The sequence below is a fragment of the Euleptes europaea genome, chromosome 6, assembly GCF_029931775.1.
Source record: "Euleptes europaea isolate rEulEur1 chromosome 6, rEulEur1.hap1, whole genome shotgun sequence".
Classification (NCBI taxonomy): domain Eukaryota; kingdom Metazoa; phylum Chordata; class Lepidosauria; order Squamata; family Sphaerodactylidae; genus Euleptes; species Euleptes europaea.
The window spans coordinates 35,578,768-35,601,254 of NC_079317.1; the positions used below are offsets into that span (position 1 = coordinate 35,578,768).

A 22,487-nucleotide genomic window follows, 5' to 3' on the forward strand; every position below is an offset into this window, starting at 1 on the left:
TGGAGTATAATTATCTAAATAAACAAATACTGACCCAGCTTTTTTTGCAGGCCCCCAGTCTCTAGTGTTTTTATAACTAAATGCATAGCGCCACCAGATTGGCTCTGCACTCAGCACATTCCACCACCAACAGCCAAAGAACAGGCGAGCCCCTAAATACAATAAAGCCAGCAGGGCAAACTACAGAACAAAGCACAAGACAGTGAAGGATAAGTAAAAGTTTAACATTTACTGAGAGATACAGGACCGAGTATTATGAATGACATACATGGATGGACATGGCGGCAGAGCCCGGGTGGAGGCCCAGGCTAGTTTCCCAGCATGCCAAGGGAAAGGAGCCAATGCCACCAAAACAAGTAACACAATGAAGATAACTGTGGCATATGCATTTGTAACAAAGAGACCATAATAACATACATTTCTATGGGATCACATCTAGTGATTATATAAATCCATATAGAGACTGCTGTATAAAAAAAACTTTGTAAAAAATATAAAAAAGTGTAAAAATGTGCATTTTCAAAGCATGGCCTGGACAGCTGGGCTGTAAACATTATACTGAGGGTATGCTTGTGGGGGGGCGCCTGCGCCACAGTGCCACAGACAGGCCCAGCAATGAGGCAGGACTTGTGTCAAGTGTTTGCCATTCTTGGTTTCTGGTTTTAGTTCTGAAGAGCGTGCAGAGAGCACAGGCCGGGTTCGAAGTGGAAGGACGAAGGGACTGACGGGTTTGCCCGCCATCAGCTTCCTCCTCCCCTCGAGGTTCCGGAGACCTGATGTCCCTGCTCGCTGCCAACCATCAGCTGTGAGAAGAGGGCTGGGCGGGAAGCCACAACACCACCTTCCAGCGTCCAAATGCGTCCCAGGCTTGGCGTGCAGTGGGTGTCCTGAAGATTCTCCAGGGCTGGCAAATAGATTGAAGAGCCGTGATGAGGCACCAGATAAGCCCTCACAGCAGCTGCCCCACACCCACTGGGGTGAAGCCTCGAACAGGAGAACGGCTTCCTCCATGCTATTTCTGTGGTCACCATCCACATTCCCTCCGTTTGGTTGGTGTGTGCAGTCCCCAAGGAAGTGCGCTGCGTGTTCCGTTTGCACCCATCTTTGGTGCACAGTTCTTCGCACAGTACGTAGATGAGAGACTGTTAAAGAGATCCTGATTGGTCTTTTGGTTCCTGACCCACCGTGCCCCCTTCATTTCTTCTCTAGCTGCTCAAGCAGTGGATTGGCTTCACTCTCGGGTGTTTTGACACTATCTGTCCGCACAATGCAAGTGGGGCGGTGGCGGTTCAGCATCAGGATCAGCTGCTGTCTCTCCTGCTTTAGCTCCTCTATCTGGGCTTTCAGCTCAGCGTTCATGAGCTCCAAACGTTCAGACTCCTAAGCAGGACCAAAGAAACAGGAAGAATTAAGTTGCATGATCCACAAGGGTGACTCCAGGGGAGGGCCTGTGACTCAGTGGTAGAGCGTTTGCTTGGCATGCAGAAGGTCCCGGGTTCAATCCCCGGCACCCCCAGCTAAAACAATCAGGCAGCAGGTGATGTGAACAACCTTTGCCTCAGACTCTGCAGAGCTGCTGCCACTCAGAGAGCCCAATGATCTGACCTATTATATTAGGTGCTTTGGAACACAGGCAGGATAATGCTGCTGCAGTTGTCTTGTTTGTGGGCTTCCTAGAGGCACCTGGTTGACCACTGTGTGAACAGACTGCTGGACTCGATGGGCTGTGGTCTGATCCAGCATGGCTTTTCTTACGTTCTTATGACATCTGTATAAAGCAGCTTCAAGTGGTCATAGATCCCAGGAAGAAGTCACACCATCACTCCGTCAGATAAAAGAAAAGAGCCAAGCTCCCTTGTGAATACCAAGTGGTGACACGTTCACACAACACAGAGAAGAGGAGCAACATGGGGGCTTCAAGTGGAGCCGGACTTCTTCAGCTACCTTTTGAGAGGAGCAGAACGAAGGGACACCCACACGCCTAACAAGACCAGCTCACTTGCTGATGCTTTTGGGGGGGGGGGCATTTGTAGTTATCTGAACACAACCCACCCCAGGAGGTCACCATTAGGAACACATGGAGGCATTTTCTTCAACTAACATTGTATTCCTAAGGAGAATTACTCCAGTCTAAGCCCATTCATTTCAGTGGGCTTAGACTGGAGTAACTCTCCTTAGAAATTCACTGTAAGTCTCTCTACATAAAGTTGTAGAATCTGTCATGCCACATCTAAGCTTTGGGGAGAGCTGCACGCCATGAGACTGAATGTGAGTGGCGCAAGAGCATGAATCTGGGGTGAAACAACAGCTCCCGGGGGCTGAGGCACTCACCCGCTGCAGGAACTCTGTCCTCTCCTTCTTTTTATTCCGACATCGAGCTGCGGCTACTTTATTCTTCTCTCGCCGCCTTTTCCTCCTTTCCTCTTCTTCGTCTAGCTGAAGAGAGAGACAAACAACCACACTGTTACACCCAAACAGTAAGGAAGCCAACACTACAGCCTCCCTCTCTGCCTTTTGCACTCAATATTCCTCATGGACTGCTGAGCTTGGACTAGGCTGCAGCTTTCCGAATGTAAACATTAACAGTGCAGTCCTCAGCAGAACTGCACTCTTCTTAGCCCAGTGACTTCAGTGGGCTTAGAAGACAGTAATTCTGCTTTGGACAGCACTGTAGATGAAGAACAAGCATGCTTTTATGCACCCATACCAATTTGATTGCTAGCATTTTTTGTTGTTGATGCAAACATTGCATGCTTCCAAAAATTGTTAGAAGGTTCATATGTTCAATACTCATGTTAACACAAATCAATGCTTAAGGCATGTGCAAGTGGCAGAGAAGGCCACCAAACACTCTTAACCTCTGAAGGAGGAATCAGTTTAACAATCAAATATTAAGGAAAAATCAGATCAATCTGCCTTCTTGTTCTAAAATCATAAACGTGAGTATGTGCATCTTTTGATTAAACGGCACACATGAAGCAGCCTCACACTGACCTTTGGTCTATCAAGGTCAGTATTATCTATTCCAACTGGCAGTGGCTCTCCAGGGTCTCAGGTTAACATCTTCCACATCAGCTGTTGTGGTTAACATCTTCCGCAACAGCTATTGAGTGCCATCAAGTCACAGCCAGCTTATGGTGACCCCATAGGGTTTTCAAGGCAAGAGACGTTCAGAGATGGTTTGCCATTGCCTACCTCTGCGTAGCAACCCTTGACTTCCTTGGTGGTCTCCCATCCAAGTACTAACCTGGACTGACCCTACCTAGCTTCTGAGATCTGATGAGATCAGGCTCACCTAGGCCACCCACAGCAGGGTCGCATCAGCTACTACCTGAACCTGTTAACAGAGATCCCGGGGATTGAACAAGGGACCTTCTGCATATAAAGAAGATGCTCTACCACTGAGCTGTGGCCGTGGCCCCTCCCTTTTGGTGCCACAGAATGTATTTTCTTCTCCAGCAGGCTAGTCTGAGCTTCCTGATTGGCATCTACTGTCACTGGGCTTCTGCATCCCTTTGTGGGCACACATACTACACTCTTAAAATGTTTTCTGTGAACTGGAACAAGAAAATTCCTTAAGATAAAGATCCATTGGGATTAAGGCTAGCAAAAGAATTTTTTTTAAAAAAAACTGTATTAATTTATTAGATTAAAATCCAGATTCATCCTTTATATTTGAATGAAACAGCATATTTACCAAATGCTCAACACATATGCTTTTTGGAGGATAACGAAAGAAGTATAGGGTTTCTCTTAAGTGCAGAATAATCAATTTTTTAACACTTCCAATAAGGTAACCTATAATATTTTTTTCTGGCCCTGTGAGCAACGAGCCCGGACAGCTTGGACAATGGCACGACAATCTCAGCCCTATGAATTGACCAAGAATAGGGAGATCATGAGTAGGGATCCTTAATTTACATTTATACATTATTTTGAGTGTTCAGGGTGCTTCACATCCATTATCTCTACAGCTGTAATATTATTATCCACCACCACCCCGAAGCCTGGGAGCAGGGCTGAGTCTGAGGGAAAGCCAGCTTAGCTAAGGCTATATAGTGAGTTCACAGATGAAGTAAAGCAGAGACATCCAGCCTGGCCGCTTCACTAGATCTCTGTGACTAACCTGCACTTGATTAAGAAACATTCCTTCTCCCTCAGGAAAAGCATTTAGAAAGCCAGGAGAATGAAAAGAAACCAACTCTCTCTTTTCAGAATTCCCTGAGGAAGTGTTTGTAGGAGTTTGAAACCCATTGGACATTTAAAGCTAAGTGATATTAAAGGATATTTATAAGCACCTTTCAGGGACTCCCCACACACAGAGACACACTTTTAAATGGGTTTTCACACAAACTGTCAATCTCTCAACTAATCTCTGAACTCCCTGCCTGTTGTCTTGACAGTTTCCAAATACAGGCCCTTAGCGCCACTACTGGGCCTTTTCCTAAGGTGCATCATATTCAAATGGGTTCAATTTTTCATTAATTATCGTTTCTTAACCATCAAATAATTTCACATATGTAAATATTTACAATGAATGTCACCCATTAAGCCATTGCTGTGATGGAGTACCTGAAGACTGCTGCTGCTTTCCAATAGGCCTTAGGAAAAGCATTCCTCAAATTTTCACTGTCTTTTGGTCTTGTGCATGAGTTTCATATTAAAGCATAACAGCACCTATTACCAAATGTACTTGTGGGCAGGGCAGCATGTGAAAAATTCTTTGCATGTGTGAACAGGACTTAGGTTGAGGCCCAGATGGAGAGGAATGAATACGGTGTGCCCAGAGGTTTGGGATCAAAATGAAAAGTTCCAAAGTAGGCTTAAAAAGAAAAACAGAAACTGTAATAAATTGGAATTGTCAGAGAGAACAGACGATCCAACAGCAGTTCCAGCCAATAGGGAATGAGGCTGGGCCTGATCAGCATGTCAAAACTCAGGGCACAAAGATAGGAGCAAATGCAGATTGGCATGTGCGTGCAAGTTGGCAGTCTGTGTGAATTTAGGGGAGGGAGATCAGTTATAGGGAGTGAGCACAATCACAAAATAAAGTTGACTTTGGCCCCTTTCAGATTATCGTTCTAAACCAGATGTCATCTGTGGCTGGCCCTTTTCTGAGTAAAGTGATACCGAGATGGGTGTTCATAAAGCTCATTTCAATCTGTCTACGAGCCGTCTCTAAAGTGCTCTGGCCAGTTCAACAGCGCCAGTATTGTTTTCCTGCCTTTTTGGAAGCCTTTTCTGGCTTCAGCGACAGGCATGTCAATGGGGTTGTTATAGCACGATAGCGCTATAGCACAAATCTTAGGATGTTAAAAAAAATCTGAAAAAGAGCGCCGTGCGGAAGAAGGCGGCGGGGCGGGGGGGAGAATAGTGGTCCTTTCGGAAGCACTCCAGGCAGTTCAAACAGCACAATGGAGCAATTCAGACGCACAAGGAAGAACTGAAAACAGTTGAAAGCAGGTTTCATCAAAAGTGGCAGAGCCCTGCGATGCAAATGGGACACAAACAGCTTTGTCTGATCAGGTAAAAAAAATCCATTAGCAACCGGGAGCCAAACCGGTTATGTCTGAGCTGACACTCAAAAAAATCGGTTAGCAACCTGCTTCTCAAACAGATTGAAAGGGACCTTTGGCAGACTTGCCAGGATGAGGGAGGAAATCAGAATTAATGCTTCCGACTGGTCCAGGAGGGAGGACAAGGCAGATCTGCCACTCGTCCAACCAGAGAAGGGGGAGAGGGACTGGAGATGTGAAAGGGGCTTTACTGGTCCATTCAAACAAGAACTGGCTGTGAAAGAATCTTTGGTATGAAGGGAATGAAGGCAGCCTTTTCCTAGACTATAGTTTTGCTTAGGTCAAAATATACAATACAATAGCCATGATGCCTTGGTCTTGCTGTGTTGGGCCTATTTCCCAGGACTCTTCTAAAGATCCTGCATACTTTAGCTCTTTCATTGATTAGCCAGCCATTGTTAGAGGGGGCTCAGATGCACTCCTGCCAAAGATTCCAATTCTTTTCACCAGCCCACCTCCATCCTAGAGACTTCTGTAAAATCTGGGAGAGCAAAACGGTAAGGAGTGACGCCAACAAAAGGAGGCACATCAGTCTTGGCAAATCACCATTGCAAAAGACAGCATAGCGTGGTGTAGTGGTTAAGAACGGTGGACTCTAATCTGGAGAACCGGGTTTGATTCCCCACTCCTCCACAAGTGGCAGACGCTAATCTGATGAACCGGGTTGGTTTCCCCACTCCTACACATGAAGCCAGCTGGGTGGCCTTGGGCTAGTCACAGCTCTCTTAGAGCTCTCTCAACCCCACCTACCTCACAAGATGTGTGTTGTGAGGAGGGGAAGGGAAGGTGGTTGTAAGTCGGTTTGATTCTTCTTTAAGTGGTAGAGAAAGTTGGCATATAAAAACCAACTCTTCTTCTTCTATGTGAATCTAAAGGTGAGCCCCACAAAATCAGTAGCCATGTTTGGTCAAAACTGTGCCTATAATTTCATCTGCTTAGTTGTGGTTCACGGAAGCTGGCCTTGGTGGATCATTGTTAAAATGATAATGTCACTAGGAAAAAAGTCTGCAAACATCATTGCTTATGGATGGCTAGAGGCAACAGTCTACAGCAACAGCTGGCACTTGGCAACATCTTCCTGGAACTCACCTCACTTTTCACTGGCTGAGGCCTTTTACCCAGTTTCACTTCCAGGAAATGCAATGGTGAGATCATGGCTCCAATGCTGCGAATGTCAGCATACTTGAGCTCTTCTGCTGTCAAGGTGGTACCAGGTAGTCCCGTCAAGGGGCCAAGGCCAGGCAGAGCGCCAGCAGTGAGGGATGGGTCTGGAATCTGCCCTGGCATCATAGCAAGAGGTGCAATCCCACAGTCTAGAGAAAAGAAACAGAGGCCATCAGTTACTAGAAGAAGCTATGCAGCCATAGCAATCAAGGAACGATTTGTCTCTGCTTAAGTATCTTCTCACAGGAAAACCAGTCCATACTAAATTGGAAGCCTGGCCCTCAGTGCAGTGAAGAGATAGCTTTCAAGGAGGTAGCTCAGACACTCTGAAGGAAATCCAGTTGAATAGAAGTTGCTAGCCTGATCTCGTCAGATCTCAGAAGCTAAGCAGGGTCCGCCCTGGTTAGTATTTGGATGGGAGACCACCAAGGAATACCAGGGTTGCTGTGCAGAGGAAGGCACTGGCAAACCACCTCTGTTAGTCTCTTGCCATGAAAACCCCAAAAAGGGGTCGCCATAAGTTGGCTGCGACTTGACGGCACTTTACAAACACACACAATACCATGCCATCGCTTTATTATTGCCCTGACCTGGATGGCCCAGGCTAGCCTGATCTCGTCAGATCTCAGAAGCTAAGCAGGGTCAGCCCTGGTTAGTATTTGGATGGGAGACCACCAAGGAAGTCCAGGGTTGCTATACAGAGGAAGGCACTGGCAAACCACCTCTGTTAGTCTCTTGCCTTGAAAACCCTATAAGGGGTCGCCATAAGTTGGCTGCGACTTGATGGCACTTTACACACACACACACACAGAAGTTGCTATTAAGAAATCCCATTCGTACTGTTTAGACAGAATGCCACGCAATGGTTACACAAGGGGGGGGAGATGACAAGGTAAGTAGTTGGCCAAGATAAAACCCTATTCAAAGTCATGATTACCGAACAACATGTATTTTGTGTTGCGGTCACACACCCACACCACTCTCTAGTCAAGTATGAACAAGGTTGGTGGACAGAAAAAGATAAGAAGTGTTTATTGATTTCTTTGCCAGAGGGTGATATAACCAGCTTTGTGAATTTCTCCCTTTAACAAACATTAAAAAGGCAGTGATTACTTAATCTAGAAGTCAGATTGTTCAGTATGGTTACCTCAAGGAGAATGGCAAAATGTTCAGAAGGAATTTAGAACCAATTATTTAAGACTAGGAAGGATAGAGTTATAGCAGATGATGAAGAAGAAGAGTTAGTTTTTATATGCCAACTTTCTCTACCACTTAAGGAAGAATCAAACCGGCTTACAATCACCTTCCCTTCCCCACAACTGACACCCTGTGAGGTAGGTGGGGCTGAGAGAGCTGTGACTAGCCCAAGGTCAACCAGCTGGCTTCATGTGTAGGAGTGGGGAAACAAATCCAGTTCACCAGATTAGCCTCTGCTGCTCACGCAGAGGAGTGGGGAATCAAACCTGGTTCTCCAGATCACAGTCCACTGCTCCAAACCACCGCTCTTAACCACACCACCACTCTGGCTCCTTCAAGGCAAATTATCAATTCAAATCAAGGTTACAATACAAGGAGGTCACTTGAGGGGGGGGAAGCATTCCCATTCCCTACCTTCCAGCAGTAAATAAGACTCCTTACAAAATCCACTTTGGATAGGATTGGCTAAAAATCCACAACTCCAACTCAGAGAAAACAGGAAGCAGAAGGAATAAGATAAGCTTCATATCCACAGGAAGAGAAACACTAATAACGAGACAGATACTGCCACTAAATCCAAACATTCACCTGCAACGACCATCTCTACAAGAGATTAGAAAAAGTCAGGAAACAAAAATGTTTAATGATACCATGTGTGAAATAAGAACCAGAGGCCCTCAGGCTATGACAACTACTTTATCAAAAAGAAAATTAAGATGAAATTAAGATGACTGTCAACTGACAGAAAACTTTACTTATAGAATCATTTTGGATAAAAACAACTGATATTGTTTCATATTAGTGAGAACTAGAAAAATATGCAACACCATAAATATAGCACAGAAGATGATTAAAAAAACATTTTCTATGCAAAATCCAAAGGGTATTATTTATTTATTTATTTAGGATATTTCTGTGCCACCTCTTCAGAGTCCTGCTCGACTCAACAGCCATCATAAATGAGTATGTTTCTGCAGAGTTACTTTTCACTGGGCACAATCCAAAGCAAGTTAAGCAAACAAATTGCATTTGATTTCAGTGGCACTTGGATGGTTGTTTTTGTGTGTCTGTTAAGTGCCACCAAGTTACTTCCAACTTATAGCAACCCTATGAATTAATGACCTCTAAAAGTCCTTTTGTTAACAGCCTTGCTCGGATCTTACAAACTGAGGGTGGTGACTTCCTTGATTGAGTCAATCCATCTCATGTTGGGTCTTCCTCTTTTCCTGTTGCCTTCAACCTTTCCTAGCATTATTGTCTTTTCCATTGAGTCTTGTACTTTGGTCACATTATGAGAAGACGACAGTCTCAGTTTAGTCACTTTAGCTTCAAGGGAGAGTTTGGCTTGATTTGATCTAGAACACACTGATAGGTCTTTTTGGTGGCCCACAGTATCCATAAAATTCTCCTTCAACACCACATTTCAACTGAATGGGTGCTTACCCCAACACAAAGTATATAAATTCCATTGAAATCAACTGGACAAGAGAAAGTTAAGAAATTATGCAACTAGATACATTCATTTTTACTAGGAATCAAGACCTACTGAGTTGGACGGGACTTGTTACATCCCAGCAGGGTCTTAGGCTTACAATCAGCCCCTTTGAGATCAGTAGGACTTTCACATACTTAAAGTTCAATCCTAAGCTGTTATACCTTTCATTGAAGTTAATGGGGTTAGAGGGGTGTAACTTTGTTTACAACTGAAAGAACAAAAATAATCATGACTAATCATTGTAATTAAATCAATTAGCAACCAAAGCAGTGTTGTCGTTTTGAAAACTCAAGATTTAGATTACTGTAGACAATCCATGGGATGAGCAAGTGGCAAAGTATAGCCTGATCTCATCAGCTCTCAGAAGCTAAGCAGGGTTGGTATTTGGAAGGGAAACCAACAAGGAAGACTCTGCAAAGGAAGGCAATGACAAACCATCTCCACCTCTCACTTGCCTTGAAAGTCCCTTGATGGAGTTGCCATAAGTCGATTGCAACTTGACAGCACCTCACACACAGAGACAATCCATGATTCAGGAGGTTTATAGGAAGGTTTTTCCAAAGTAACCGACTAAAAAACTGCATCAGTGGGCTGTTCTAAAGGGAGCACTGTTTCTCTTTTATCCTTTCTTGGTGGGTTGTTATGAAGACACTTCTCTCTAGAAACTAATGTCTAAATCTATGAAATATCTCTGTAAATATGAAATAGTGACACTCTGAAGGCACTACTCAAGGCCTGAAAAATGTTTGGCAGCCTTCAAGTCTCAGTTGATTTCTTCATTCTCCATAGCGTTGATCCTTTAGCCCTTCATAACACAAAAATCCATGGCCTCTCCCAGAGCACTGCCATGCCAGTCCTTCAACATTGCTTCTTTCCCTCCCCCTCCCCTTCCTATCTGACCAATGTGTTCAATCTCTTTTTCCCGTTGGTTACTCTTTTCTGCATATGCCAGGACTGCATGCATGCATGGCCACACACAGAGCAGGGATTAGATCACAAACTAGGGCTTAAAATGTATTATTCCTTCAAAATATATTTAAAATACAGGCTTCCTCCACCTCACACACACACACTATCGCCACAGGATTGGTACTGGTGCTAAAACAGTGCTTTTAGGAAGATGCCACTATTAGCCCTGGAAACAGAACTGCCTTTTTATACAAGCCTGAAAGACATTTTCCAGGCCGGCAATTGTCAAGACAGTCCAGAACTCAGCATAGTTTACCTTCTTGAGATTCCTACACATATCTACAATTTAGAGTTCTTAGCCATTTAGGCAGTAGCCTGATCCACACCAGCCGCTATCTGAAGTGTATTTCCTTTTGGAGGATTTTGAAATTAATGCCCCCAAGTTTTGTGTCCTGGCTCTAAGAGCTAAGATTAAAGAAACAGATTAGCCTCTGGAATCACAATCTGTAGAATGTGAAAACGTTTGTTTCCTACCATTGTGTACGAACGATCCAGACCAATAGCTAGCATGGTATAGTGGTTAGAGATTAACAACTGGAAGAACTTCCACTCTGCCATGGAAGCTCAATGAGTGACCCTGGGACAGCCTCTCTTTCTCGGCCTAACCTACCTTATAAGATGGTTATTGTGAGGATAAAATGGAGATGGGGAGAACAATTCTGTAAGCCACTTAGGGACTCCAGCTGAGAAGAAAAGCAGGGCATAAATATCTAAATAAATAAACTCTGACCTCACATGGAAATCTACTGTGAATTCAACATTGCAGGTACCTCATGTTTTTCCCTGTGGGCAAATAGCAGCTTTGACTGGATTTGCAGGGTAGAATTCAGATAACAGCAAGGTGAATTAACTCCCAGCATCACAGCTCCTACCCAATCCAGCTGTCCTGCATCTACATATTTTAAATCGAGAGATCTGGTTGCAAATCTCCTGACAACTCATCCATCTTGGCCCTTAACTTCCATTTCAGAAAGTTTAAGCTCAAGATGTCATTCAACTTCCTCAAGCGTAGGAATCCAAAGGACATTATTCCCAGTGGGTACAGCACACAGGAGAGTCCTTCCACCCCACGTTTCCTGGAGATACAATATGATGCTATTTTACACTTTCACAATGGGAAATGTTTCAACCAACCCATATGATGTAGGAGATCTACGATCATGATCACCTGATATTTGTTTTTTAGATCAAAGCAGCTGAGGAGAACCTAGAATTGGGACGCTGTCGCTGAGAAAGAGGATCTTACAACCTTTCCTCTGTGCTGCTTTTCCAGTCAACAAACCTCAAAGCTGTTATTTGCCCCACAGAGGAAAACCCTACTGCCATCTTTCTGGATGTGACTTATGGCGACCTTGTAGGGTTTTAAGGCAAGAGACATCTGGAGACATTGCCATTGCCTGCCACTGCATGGGCTGAGAGAGTTCTGTGAGAACTGTGACTGGCCCAGGGTAGTGGTGGTGGTGGAGGAAGAGGAGAAGGAGAAGAAGAGTTGGTTTTTATATGCCGACTTTCTGTCCCACTTAAGGAAGAATCAAACCGGCTTACAATTACCTTCCCTTCCCCACAACAGACACCCTGTGAGGTAGGTGGGGCTGAGAGAGTAGGACTAGCCCAAGATCACCCAGCTGGCTTCATGTGTAGGAGTGGGGAAACAAATCCAGTTCCCCAGATTAGCCTCCGCCGCTCATGTGGAGGAGTGGGGAATCAAACCTGGTTCTCCAGATTAGAGACAACCACTCGAAACCACCGCTCTTAACCACCACAATACGCTGGCAATAGACTATTATACAGCTGGCAATAGACTATTATACAGCTACCTCTCTGGAACACTTCTTTCCTACCCAGTTAAAATACAGAGCTTGTTTTCTATAGATAAAGGATTTAGATCTGCTTTAGCTATCTTGTTTACTTCCACTTGGATGGTAAGAACACAACAAAACATTTTAAAACATTCACAATAAACAGACAATCTGCCATCTTGATTTTCAGTGAATAATAAACTTACTGGGAAAAAATCAGGAAAAGAAAATCTGGCCATCAGCGTGTGCTTTGCAAAGCAGTTTCTACAGTAAGGCAGGTAGTTTTAAGATTAGCTAGTGTGCCACCTCACTCCGCTTTCAGCTGAAATTATCTCTGTCCTGCAACTAGTCCCGCAATGAATTCTCAGCCTGAAGCCACTGCAGAGTTGGAAGCACGAGGCTTGGAAAGCAGCAATGTCTGGAGCCGGGCATAGATGGCAATCGAGTATAGGGCCAGAACACTTAGCTAAGGCCAGCCCTGGTTCCCCTGCTATTTTCACAGCACTGCTGCTACATTCCCACCTCCCAACAAGTTTGCAGCAAACCTACAACTTTCACCAACCTAAAGCATCTCCATTACAAAGCCATTACGTAGCACAGAGTTCCTGTTCCTTTTTTCAATACCTCTTCCCTGCCTATTAAGGGCTTATTCTATATATCCTCTTCAATCTACAAAGGAGCAGTTCTTGTGCCTCCTAGTTTATGACAAAATCTCTCTCTCAAAAAGAAATACCGAAACCTGTTATATCAGGCATGATGGTGGCATAGGTATGCGTCACAATAAATTCAGCTGCTGAATTGCTATAAAGTGAGAATGGCAGGTGAGAGGAGATGCTGAAACCTTCTCCCACCTTCGCTTTTCTTCCCCAAATGGCTTTTTAAATGCTGTATCTTTTCCACTGAGGCTCCAAGATTAGAAGTAACACCCACTGGGAGGAAAACTGCTTTTGAGGGGGGTGAAAAAGCATGTGGGGGGAGTATTCAGAGGCACCTCCCCCATTTACGGCAAAGAGCCTTTAATTTGCTCCACCTTCAGCCCTTATGAGTAGCCCCACGGCGCAGAGTGGTAAGCTGCACGACCTGAGTTCGATCCTGATGGAAGTTGGTTTCAGGTAGCCGGTTCAAGGTTGACTCAGCCTTCCATCCTTCCGAGGTCAGTAAAATGCGTACCCAGCTTGCTGGGGGTAAAGGGAAGATGACTGGGGAAGGCACTGGCAAACCACCCTGTAAACAAAGTCTGCCTAGGAAACGTTGGGATGTGACGTCACCCCATGGGTCAGGAATGACCTGGTGCTTGCACAGGGGATCTTTACCTTTTACCTTTTTTCAGCCCTTATGGTGAATCGACAGCGGACTTGATTCTGACACACAGAAGTCCAACCATCAAGTTCAATTTGGTCCTAAGAGGTTCATCCCACTCCTACTGATGAAAATCCATCTTTTATTTATTTATTTGCTTAATTTATACTCTGCTTTTCTCCCCAATGAGGACTCTAAGCTGCTTACTTCGTTCCCTTCTCCTCACAACAACCCTGTGAGGCAGGTTAGGCTGAAAGTGGGTGACCAGCCCAAAGTCGCGCAGCAAGCTTCAGTGGCAGGTTGGGAGCCCGGGTCTCTCAGATCCTACTCTGACACTCAGTGCCAGATTTAACTATAGGGTTGGCAGCCGAGGGCCTCAAAATCTAGGGGGCCTCTAGCCAAGGTGTATAATATTTTTGTATTGTAAAAGAATATATGTATTTTAAAGAATTAACAGTAAACTCACAATTTCATTTTCCTAAAAATTCCTGCTTATTCCACAAAATGTTTACAAAATTTGGTTATTGCAAACGTTTTTGACAATGTTACTTTTAACATTTATGCTTTCCCCCCCAATCACTACAGTATTTAACAATAACATCTTATGTCCTTTAGAGGAGGGATTGTGGATTGTGATATTTTAAACAGCCCGTCATCATCCTCGGCTTCACTGAATTTTGTTTAAATTACTCTTCCATCTTCCTCTAGCCGTGAGGGTGGGGGCTTGGGAGGGGCCTCACAAGTGGAACAGACTAGGACCTCTCTTCGTCTAAATCCAGCACTGCTGACACTTCTAACCACTACTCAATACTGGCTGTCATACTTGAAGGCAACAGGTTTTTAAAAGAGTGTTATACATTAATTCAAAGTAGAAACTGAGCCTGGAAGTGATTCCATAAACTGGGAGATAGTTTTTTTGGGGGGTAGCTGTGTTGGTGTGCAGTTGAAGAGCACATTCAAGTCCAGCAGCACTTTAAAAGTCCAACAAGATTTCCAAGGTATAAGCTTTCAAGAGTGAAAGTTGCCTTCCTCAGATCTGATGAAGGGAGCTTGGACTCTCAAAAACGTACACCTGGCAAATCTTGGTGGTTTTTAAGGGGCTACTGGTCTTGAATCATGCTCTCCAGAAACTGGAAATAACATTTCCATGGAGAAAATATGACTATAATGACTTCAGTGACTACATGCAAGCAGTAGGCGTGAAGTTTTTATGCTAAGATTCAGCATAGATTTTTCATTCTCACCTTGCTAGCAGGTATAATTTATACTTCATTGGATCACAGATTCTCATTAAAGATTCCTAAAGATTAGAATAATAGAATCATAGGAAGGGACCACCAGGGTCATCTAGTCCAACCCCCTGCACAATGCAGGAAATTCCAAACTACCTCCCCCCCCACACACACACACCCCAGTGACCCATACTCCATGCCTAGATGGTTCATCCCACTCCTACTGATGAAAATCCATCTTTCATTTATTTATTTGCTTAATTTATACTCTGCTTTTCTCCCCAATGAGGACTCTAATGATCTGCCTAAGGTCATTCTCCATGTGGACAGAAGATCTGCCACATGATCTGCCTAAGGTCATTCTCCATGTGGACAGAAGAACAAGCACACCCTCCTCCAGAGCAACCAAATAAAATAACATCTAATGTGGGAACTGCATGTATATGCTCAAATGAGCACATACCCCAATGTGTGACCCCGTTTTGTTTTAGAAGGAAGAAGGGTCACACTCGGCCTAAGTACATATATGTATGCCCCCCTCTCCAAACCTTTTTATGTGCCTACTGAAGAAGGTACAGCAGTTGCCATGCAAAGAGGCAAGGGTATAAACCACAGCTTAGATTTTTCCCTCCAGTATCCATCATCCAATGAATATGTTCATTTAGCAGCTCTTCATGCCCTTGTGTTTTTAATAGAGTTTGCTCTCACCTACACAACTCATGCCAAATAAGCTATTTAGTCCCTTAGCTGGCGCAGCAGTTTGTGTTCAATCACTAAGGCAGGAATGGGCCATTAGCGGATTAGGATTTACATCTGGACTTCCACTCCAAGGTTTACGAATTGCAAACCCAAGTGAGACATAAAAAAAGATGTGCTTATGTGCACCAAAGGGAATCTGCTTCCAAAGAACTACCAGCATCGGCAGAGTGATAATTTCACACCATTTGCAATCTTCTTGCTCATCACTGCCCTAATGAGACCTCAAAGCCACATGTTGTATCTGTTGGAAGGTCCTTCTTGGCCTCTCATTCAAATAACAACCCGAAAAAGCTACTGCTAGATAAGATGCTAGACTTCAGCAAAGATACGAGCACCACCTACAATGCTTGGATAGGATAGAGTAGCAAAGAGAGCGTAATGTCACCCACTTTACAACTGTCTCTATAGCAGCACAATCTGCAGGTGCTACCAGTAACTCTTTCCTTGAACAAAGGCCACAGCCATGCAGAACTTCTCAGGACCACAATGAAGAAATCACTAATATTTGCGAAAGATGGTTCTATACCTGGGTCTTTAGGAGCACAGAGCTCAGATGTTACTGAAGGAAAAGGCAGCCATTTGCATTGAATTTCTCCAGGAATTCTTCTAAATCCTCCAAAGCAAACTAAATCCCAGGGCAGCCAAACTGTGGCCCCTTACAAGGAGGGCGGATTTAGACTGCAAGCCCTAAGTCTTCTCCACCCACCCACGCAACTGGGTCTGTTTAAATTGTCAGAAATACCACAAAGAATCTGACATCCTAACAAATGTTAACCCAGACATCCCGCGTAAAAACAAGTTATGGATTCCCCGTGGAAATCTCTTGTGTGTGTGTCCCCCGCCAAAGCCCTGCTGAAAATTTTCATGCAGGTTTCAAGAATCAAGCTGAAAAATTCCTAGCCTGACTCAGTGAAGTATTTCTCTCTGCTCAGCTCTACTCTCCAAGCCCCAACGCACACACACACAGAGTTTGGCAGTGGTTGCGTTCCAGAGCTGGTAATACAAGCCATGAAGAAAGCTGCCAAGACAAGCAAGAGAATGAGCCAGGCCCCATTTCATTGGCCACCATATGCTGCATATGGCCCAGGAACCAGCCAAATGAGCGCTCTCACCCACCTTGAGGGCATAGGAGACCCTGTGTTTTCAAACGCACCTCCACAGGGCCTTCATTAAAGGGAAATGGAAACACAACGTGGCTCTCGCTCTTTTCTCTCTTGGTTTTCCCCCCCCTGTCCTCTCAATTTGGTCTCCAACCTTTTCCTCTACAAGGGTATGGGGGGGGGGGAAAGAACTTGGGAGGAGGAGAGAGAGACACACACAGACAGAAAACTACCTTCTGGAAATGAGCTCAGAAGACTCTTAACTCCACTGCTGAAGCGGACTTAGGATATGAACAAACAGAGGCTATCTCTAGAGGGCCTCCCTTTTCTCAGGTTAGCTGGAAGAAGAAAGAACATTCATGGAAGCGCATGTGTGCAGCATCAATCCCCCGGAGTAGCAAAAAAGTAAAACAGCTCAGATGGAACTGAGATTTTGCTCATTTTCAAGGCATGCAGTTATGAGCGTGCACTACCACAATGAAGCGAGAAAGAGAGCTGTAAAAAGGACCCCACAGCTAGTCTAAATGGAATGAGAATTCCTTGGTCTCTGTTACTGACCAGAAAACACAGTGCAGGGCAGAAGGTAAAATTCTGCCCCAATCAGCAATTATGGATCTCCAGGGCTCATGCATTTGTCTCTATGCCTAGGCAACAATGCCATCAGACTTCTGCAGTGTGCCAAAAACACTGAAGGGAAAAAAACCCTCAGAAGTGAGTATTTTGCCTATAGTTGACCAGCCACGAGAACTATCAAGGATTAATGTAGTTGAGGATTCTATTAGCAACAGCAGCCCCATCAGATGCTGTGCGGCAAAACAACACTGGAAATAGGCTATCCCGACATGCTTGCGCTCCTTAATATGCCAGGAAAGGTGTGGCTAAATGAACAAACATCTCAAAGGTGTGGAACTTGCAAAATCTCAGAAATCGTTTTTCTGACTCCTGCGGGCAAGGCCTAAAAAAACACTGCCAACTCAGATTAAGTAACAGCAATGTGTCGGTGACACCAAGCCTGTTACTGATCGTGAGCATCTTCATACCTAGAGAAAATTGATGGCCTGGTCACAAAGGAGAAGCCCCTATTCCCACTATCCTTCCAGCTTCACCAGCTATGCAAACTGAAGGAAATACACACATCCAGGTCCAAACTCACACTCAGGGCAGGAGCAGGCAACAGGAAAATTTGTTATACTCAATACAGACCTATACGGAATACTAGGATGGAGGGAAAGGCATTCAGTTGCTACCTGATACTTTTTTTTTGTACCACAGCCCTATACAACATAAGGTTTGGGAGTAGATTACAGCAGCTTTTCTGGCTATTTGCAACCCCCTGGGGGGAATTCCAAATTCCCGTTGTCTGTGTCCTTTTCCCCACATCTTTGTAGGGTTGTCTAAGGCCTACTTAAGAGCATCAAAAGCAGAGTTTTTCAGGCAGTGCAAGTTTTTCCAGTTTGTTTCAGTCAGCCCAACCATACTGTAGAGCCCCCTTTGCAGCTTCGTTGCTGGCAGAGGGAAAGCCTTGTGTGCTTCTGCCACTGAACCCACAAGGGAAGAGCAGCGATACAGTGTGAGGTGGAATGGCGGGAACAACAAAAACAGAGAAAAAGAAAGGCTGAGATTTGGGGGTGCAGAGAGAGACATGTGGGGTGGGGGGAGAAACAAACAGCAAGAGACAGAGCAGTCTGAAGACTGGTGGTAATGCACAGAGAGAAGGAAGAGATCAAATAGGAGGCAAAGGAGATGTGGGAAAGGATTAATAAATAATGTGATTAAAAAGAACACACTAAATTGAAATTATTGTTAACACCGTTCTCTTGATTTATCAGCGCTTTCAGTTATTTGAACTATGCACACAAGTTATAGGGTCACCTCTGACTGGCACTTGAACCGGCACACCCTTGCTGCAGCAAATTCTGATCCGTCGACGGATCTATGAAGGTTTCATTATGAAGGATCCTGCCTCGATGCCACGGAGAGATTAGATTAGCCCCAGTTCCTTTTTCAGCCTAAAACACTGAGCCCCACGGAGGCAGAAGACGACCCTTCGGTGACACCCAAAGGAGGAGGCCGGTGCGCTCCGGGCATCTTGTATATGCTCGCTCCCAGGCACTCCGTGGGTATTAACCCAGAGCAACTATGACCCCGCAGGCTCCTACTGAAGGCTCGCTGACACCATCGGATCGCATCACATTCCAGATCCAGAAAAATTAGTCTGGATCCAACCTTACGCGCGGATAGCAAGTTGTGGATGAGGTCTTCATAAGATTGCTGCATAGTCCTCTCCTACCACATTGCCCCACGACAAGCATGCCACTAGTGCGTCTCATGTGAAAGTTCATCTTAAAGCTGCAGCACATCTCCACAAGCCCTCCGCATACCGGGTACCTGTAGTGGGAACGGTGCTACTGGTGCAGGAGAAGATGCCCTGGGTGCTTCAAAAAGAGGTATGGGAAGGCACAGGCTTGCTGGGGAGGTATGTTGTGATGTAACCCCCACCCACCCTCTGGAGAGGCCCAGCCGGAGGCGCCACCAAGGGCGAAAACGCACGGGCGCCTGAGCCTCCTTTCTTCCCTGTTCCAGACAGGATTCAGCCGGGATCGAACGCACGAACGTTCTTCCCTGTTCCAGCCAGGATTCAGCCAGGATCGAACGCACCTTCGTGCGTTCGATCCTGGCTGAATCCTGGCTGGAACAGGGAAGAACGTTCGTGCGTTCGATCCCGGCTGGAACAGGGAAGAACGTTCGTGCGTTCGATCCAAGAACGTTCGTGCGTTCGATCCCGGCTGGAACAGGGAAGAACGTTCGTGCGTTCGATCCAAGAACGTTCGTGCGTTCGATCCCGGCTGAATCCTGGCTGGAACAGGGAAGAAAGGCGGCTCAGGCGCCCGTGCGTTTTCGCCCCAAGGGAGGTCCCCCCGCAGCCTTTGCAGCCCGCCCGCCCGGGAACCGCCCGCCCGCCGCGACCCGGCGCCTCACCCACCGTGCCGACGGAGCAGGCGGCGAAGGTGCCGCCGGGGCCCGGCGGCAGCGGGAAGCGGGCTGTCCGCTCAGCTCCAGCGCAGCCGCCCCGCTCCCAGCGCGGCTCTCGGCCTCTCCCGCCAGGCCTGTCGGGCCGAGTCGAATCGAGCCGAGCTGGGTCCGGGGAGGAGCCGCCGCCGCCGCCCCCCGGCTCCGTCCTCCGCCGTCCCTCCCGCAGGCTGTGTGGGGCGGCTGGGTGGGTTGCATCAGCCCCGCTTATATAGCGGTCCCTGGGCTGGCGGGGAGGGGTCGGGAATGCGGAACCGGCCGGGCTGCCAGCTCCAGACGTCAGGGCGGGAGGAGGAGGAGGAGGAGAGGGGACCGCAGGGGAGGAGAGCGCAGGCCGGGGGGCGGGACCACTGGCGCGGGCAGCGCTTCTGCCGGAGAAGGGCGGCGAGGGTCGGCCCCGGAACTCGCGTTCAGCGCCGGCACTCTCCGCTCGGCCACGCGTGGATTCCCCGGAGGAGAAGCGGGCGGCTGGGGGCACGTGCGGAACGCCTGCCTTCGTTGCGTAACAGATCTGGAGGCAGACGAGAGGGCTTCCAGGTCAGAGGGCGCAGCTGCCACGCAGAGTTCAGTCCCAGCATCGACTCTGGAGGAGGGGAAGCTTTACCTGGTACACATCTTCATTAGGAGGAGGAGGAGGAAGAGGAGGAGGAGAGCGCTCAAGCGCCGCAGACTATTCAGCGTCCCTTCGGCGCGCAGCGAACGGGAAGGGAAAGATCAAAAGCGATCGATGATTGTTCAATGCAGTGCGAGTCGAAACAGAGTTGCAGCCTTCTAAATCCGTTGAAGTGGATGGGTTTTAAAAAGATGTACATCTGTTTAGGATTTAGGACTGATACACCGTTCAAAGTTACCGCTGTACTTACTGGCAAAAAGGAGGCAGGAATTGTGATGCCACTTCTGCACCAACGACTAGTTCAGGCCACCTTCTGCCACTACTTTGCTCAATACAGAGTTCCCACATTTTAAATTTTGCAGCACCTTCTTTCCTCACCCGTTTTCTTCAGCCACCTTGAACCCAGTGGAAAGGCGGGGTCTCAATGTTTTAATGAATAAATAAATATCTAGACTTTGGATTCCCCTCCTTATGTTGCTGAATTTCCAAGAAGTGATCTGGTCAGATCTCAGAAGCTAAGCAGGGTCAGCCCTGGTTAGTATTTGGATGGGAGACCACCAAGGAATGCCATATTTGTTGTGCAGAGGAAAACATCGGCAAACCACCTCTGTTAGTTTCTTGCCTTGAAAACCCTACAGGGTTGACATAAGTCAGCTGTGACTTGACTCCAGTTTACACACATTAATACTATGTCATAGGAAGTCAGCAAGGGATGGATTCATCCACAAATATGATGGATAAACGGAAGTCGGTTTCAGGTAGCCGGCTCAAGGTTGACTCAGCCTTCCATCCTTCTGAGGTCAGTGAAATGACTACCCAGCTTGCTGGGGGTAAAGGGAAGACGACTGGGGAAGGCACTGGCAAACCACCCCACAAACAAAGTCTGCCTTGGAAATGTCAAGATATGACGTCACCCCATGGGTCAGGAATGACCCGGTGCTTGCACAGGGGACCTTTACCTTACCTTTATTGCACAGTACTCACTAGCTTGATAAATGTATATTCAGGTTCTATAAATGGGGGAGGGGATCTAAAAACATGCTTGTTTGCAATTATCCTTCTCTATTACACTTAGAGAAGGCTGAAACCTTTGTGATCATCCAAGTGGCCCACTTCTCAAGTGTTCCCTAGGAAATATAAACCCTTCTGTTTATTAAGAGTGATCTAGCACTGAGAGCATGCTGAATAAATGGGACCTGCCTCCATTACCTCCCATCCCCAATGCACTTCTCTCCAGCCAGCATGGTGTAGTGGTTAAGAGTTTGAAGAACTGGGTTTGATTCCCCAATCCTCCATATGAGCAGCAGACGCTAATCTGGTGAACTGGGTTTGTTTCCCCACTCCTACACACAAAGCCAGCTGGGTGACCTTGGGCTAGCCACAGCTCTTAGAGCTCTCTCAGCCCCACCTACCTCACAGGGTGTCTGTTGTGGGGAGGAGAAGGTGATTGTAAGTCGCTTTGATTCTTCCTTAAGTGGTAGAGAATGTCGGCATATAAAAACCAACTCTTCTTCCATACCATTTATGCCTTCATCCTTCCTCTTCCAGTCTCTTAGAAAGGAAACACCAAAGAAACAGAGATGGACTGATAATGGAAATAAGTTTATATGAAGAAGGTATTAGCCTCAATAGGACTGATTTTTAAACATACATGTCTTCAATAATACATCTTTATGGATTAGTATATCAGTTTAGAAAAGTCCCATTCTGCTTACAAGGGAGTGTGCATTGGACCGCAGCCTTAAATGTTCAAAAATATACCATTTATATTCATCTAAGAAAACATCTAGCTAAAAAGAAGAGTGGAAACATGAAAAATATTACAGAAAGGGAATCAAACACATAAAGAGACTAGTTCTTCCTTTCTGTAGCTTTGAGCCTAATATCTGGTACAGAATACCCTTTCAAATGAATCAAGAGAACAACTGTATGAATATTGCATTTCTATAGCCATGCACATAAATATCTTCTGACTTTCTAAGAGCATGTGACCTGCAGCATTTGTTGCTTATACAAGAAACATAGAGCATGTTCCCCATCCTAGCACAATGATAAGGCATGTCCTATGAAAGGCAAGGCTAGGTAGTATATAGAAAATTAACAGAGATGGACTACCAAGGGCTTATTTAGGCCTCAGTTCAGAGAAAAACACAGATATTATTAAGTACCTGCTTAAATTCTAATCTAAATAGTCTTCTTTCTGGAATGCACAGGAGACTGGGCAAAAAATGCTCTGCTTCATAAAGTATCACCA

At 45.9% G+C, this 22,487-nt stretch overlaps 1 protein-coding gene across 1 annotated transcript; it reads right to left on the reverse strand.

The window, feature by feature from the left end:
* Positions 1-1,091: 1,091 nt before the first annotated feature.
* Positions 1,092-19,580, reverse strand: JDP2 (Jun dimerization protein 2). The gene is made up of 4 exons (XM_056850731.1): positions 19,574-19,580; positions 6,666-6,889; positions 2,332-2,436; positions 1,092-1,380 (listed from the first exon to the last, which is right to left on the reverse strand). Exons 2-4 carry the CDS (start codon positions 6,864-6,866, stop codon positions 1,195-1,197), a joined length of 492 nt encoding a protein of 163 aa, XP_056706709.1. The 5' UTR covers positions 6,867-6,889; positions 19,574-19,580; the 3' UTR covers positions 1,092-1,194.
* Positions 19,581-22,487: the final 2,907 nt, after the last annotated feature.

Bases quoted from the DNA above. Each gene is read 5' to 3' on its own strand.
- JDP2 (XM_056850731.1), bottom strand. From the start codon at position 6,866: ATGATGCCAGGGCAGATTCCAGACCCATCCCTCACTGCTGGCGCTCTG. The intron at 2,437-6,665 runs GTGAGTTCCAGG...CTCTCTCTTCAG, and splicing joins CTCAGCCAGTGAAAAGTGAG to CTAGACGAAGAAGAGGAAAG. The intron at 1,381-2,331 runs GTGAGTGCCTCA...GGTCCTGCTTAG, and splicing joins GGACAGAGTTCCTGCAGCGG to GAGTCTGAACGTTTGGAGCT.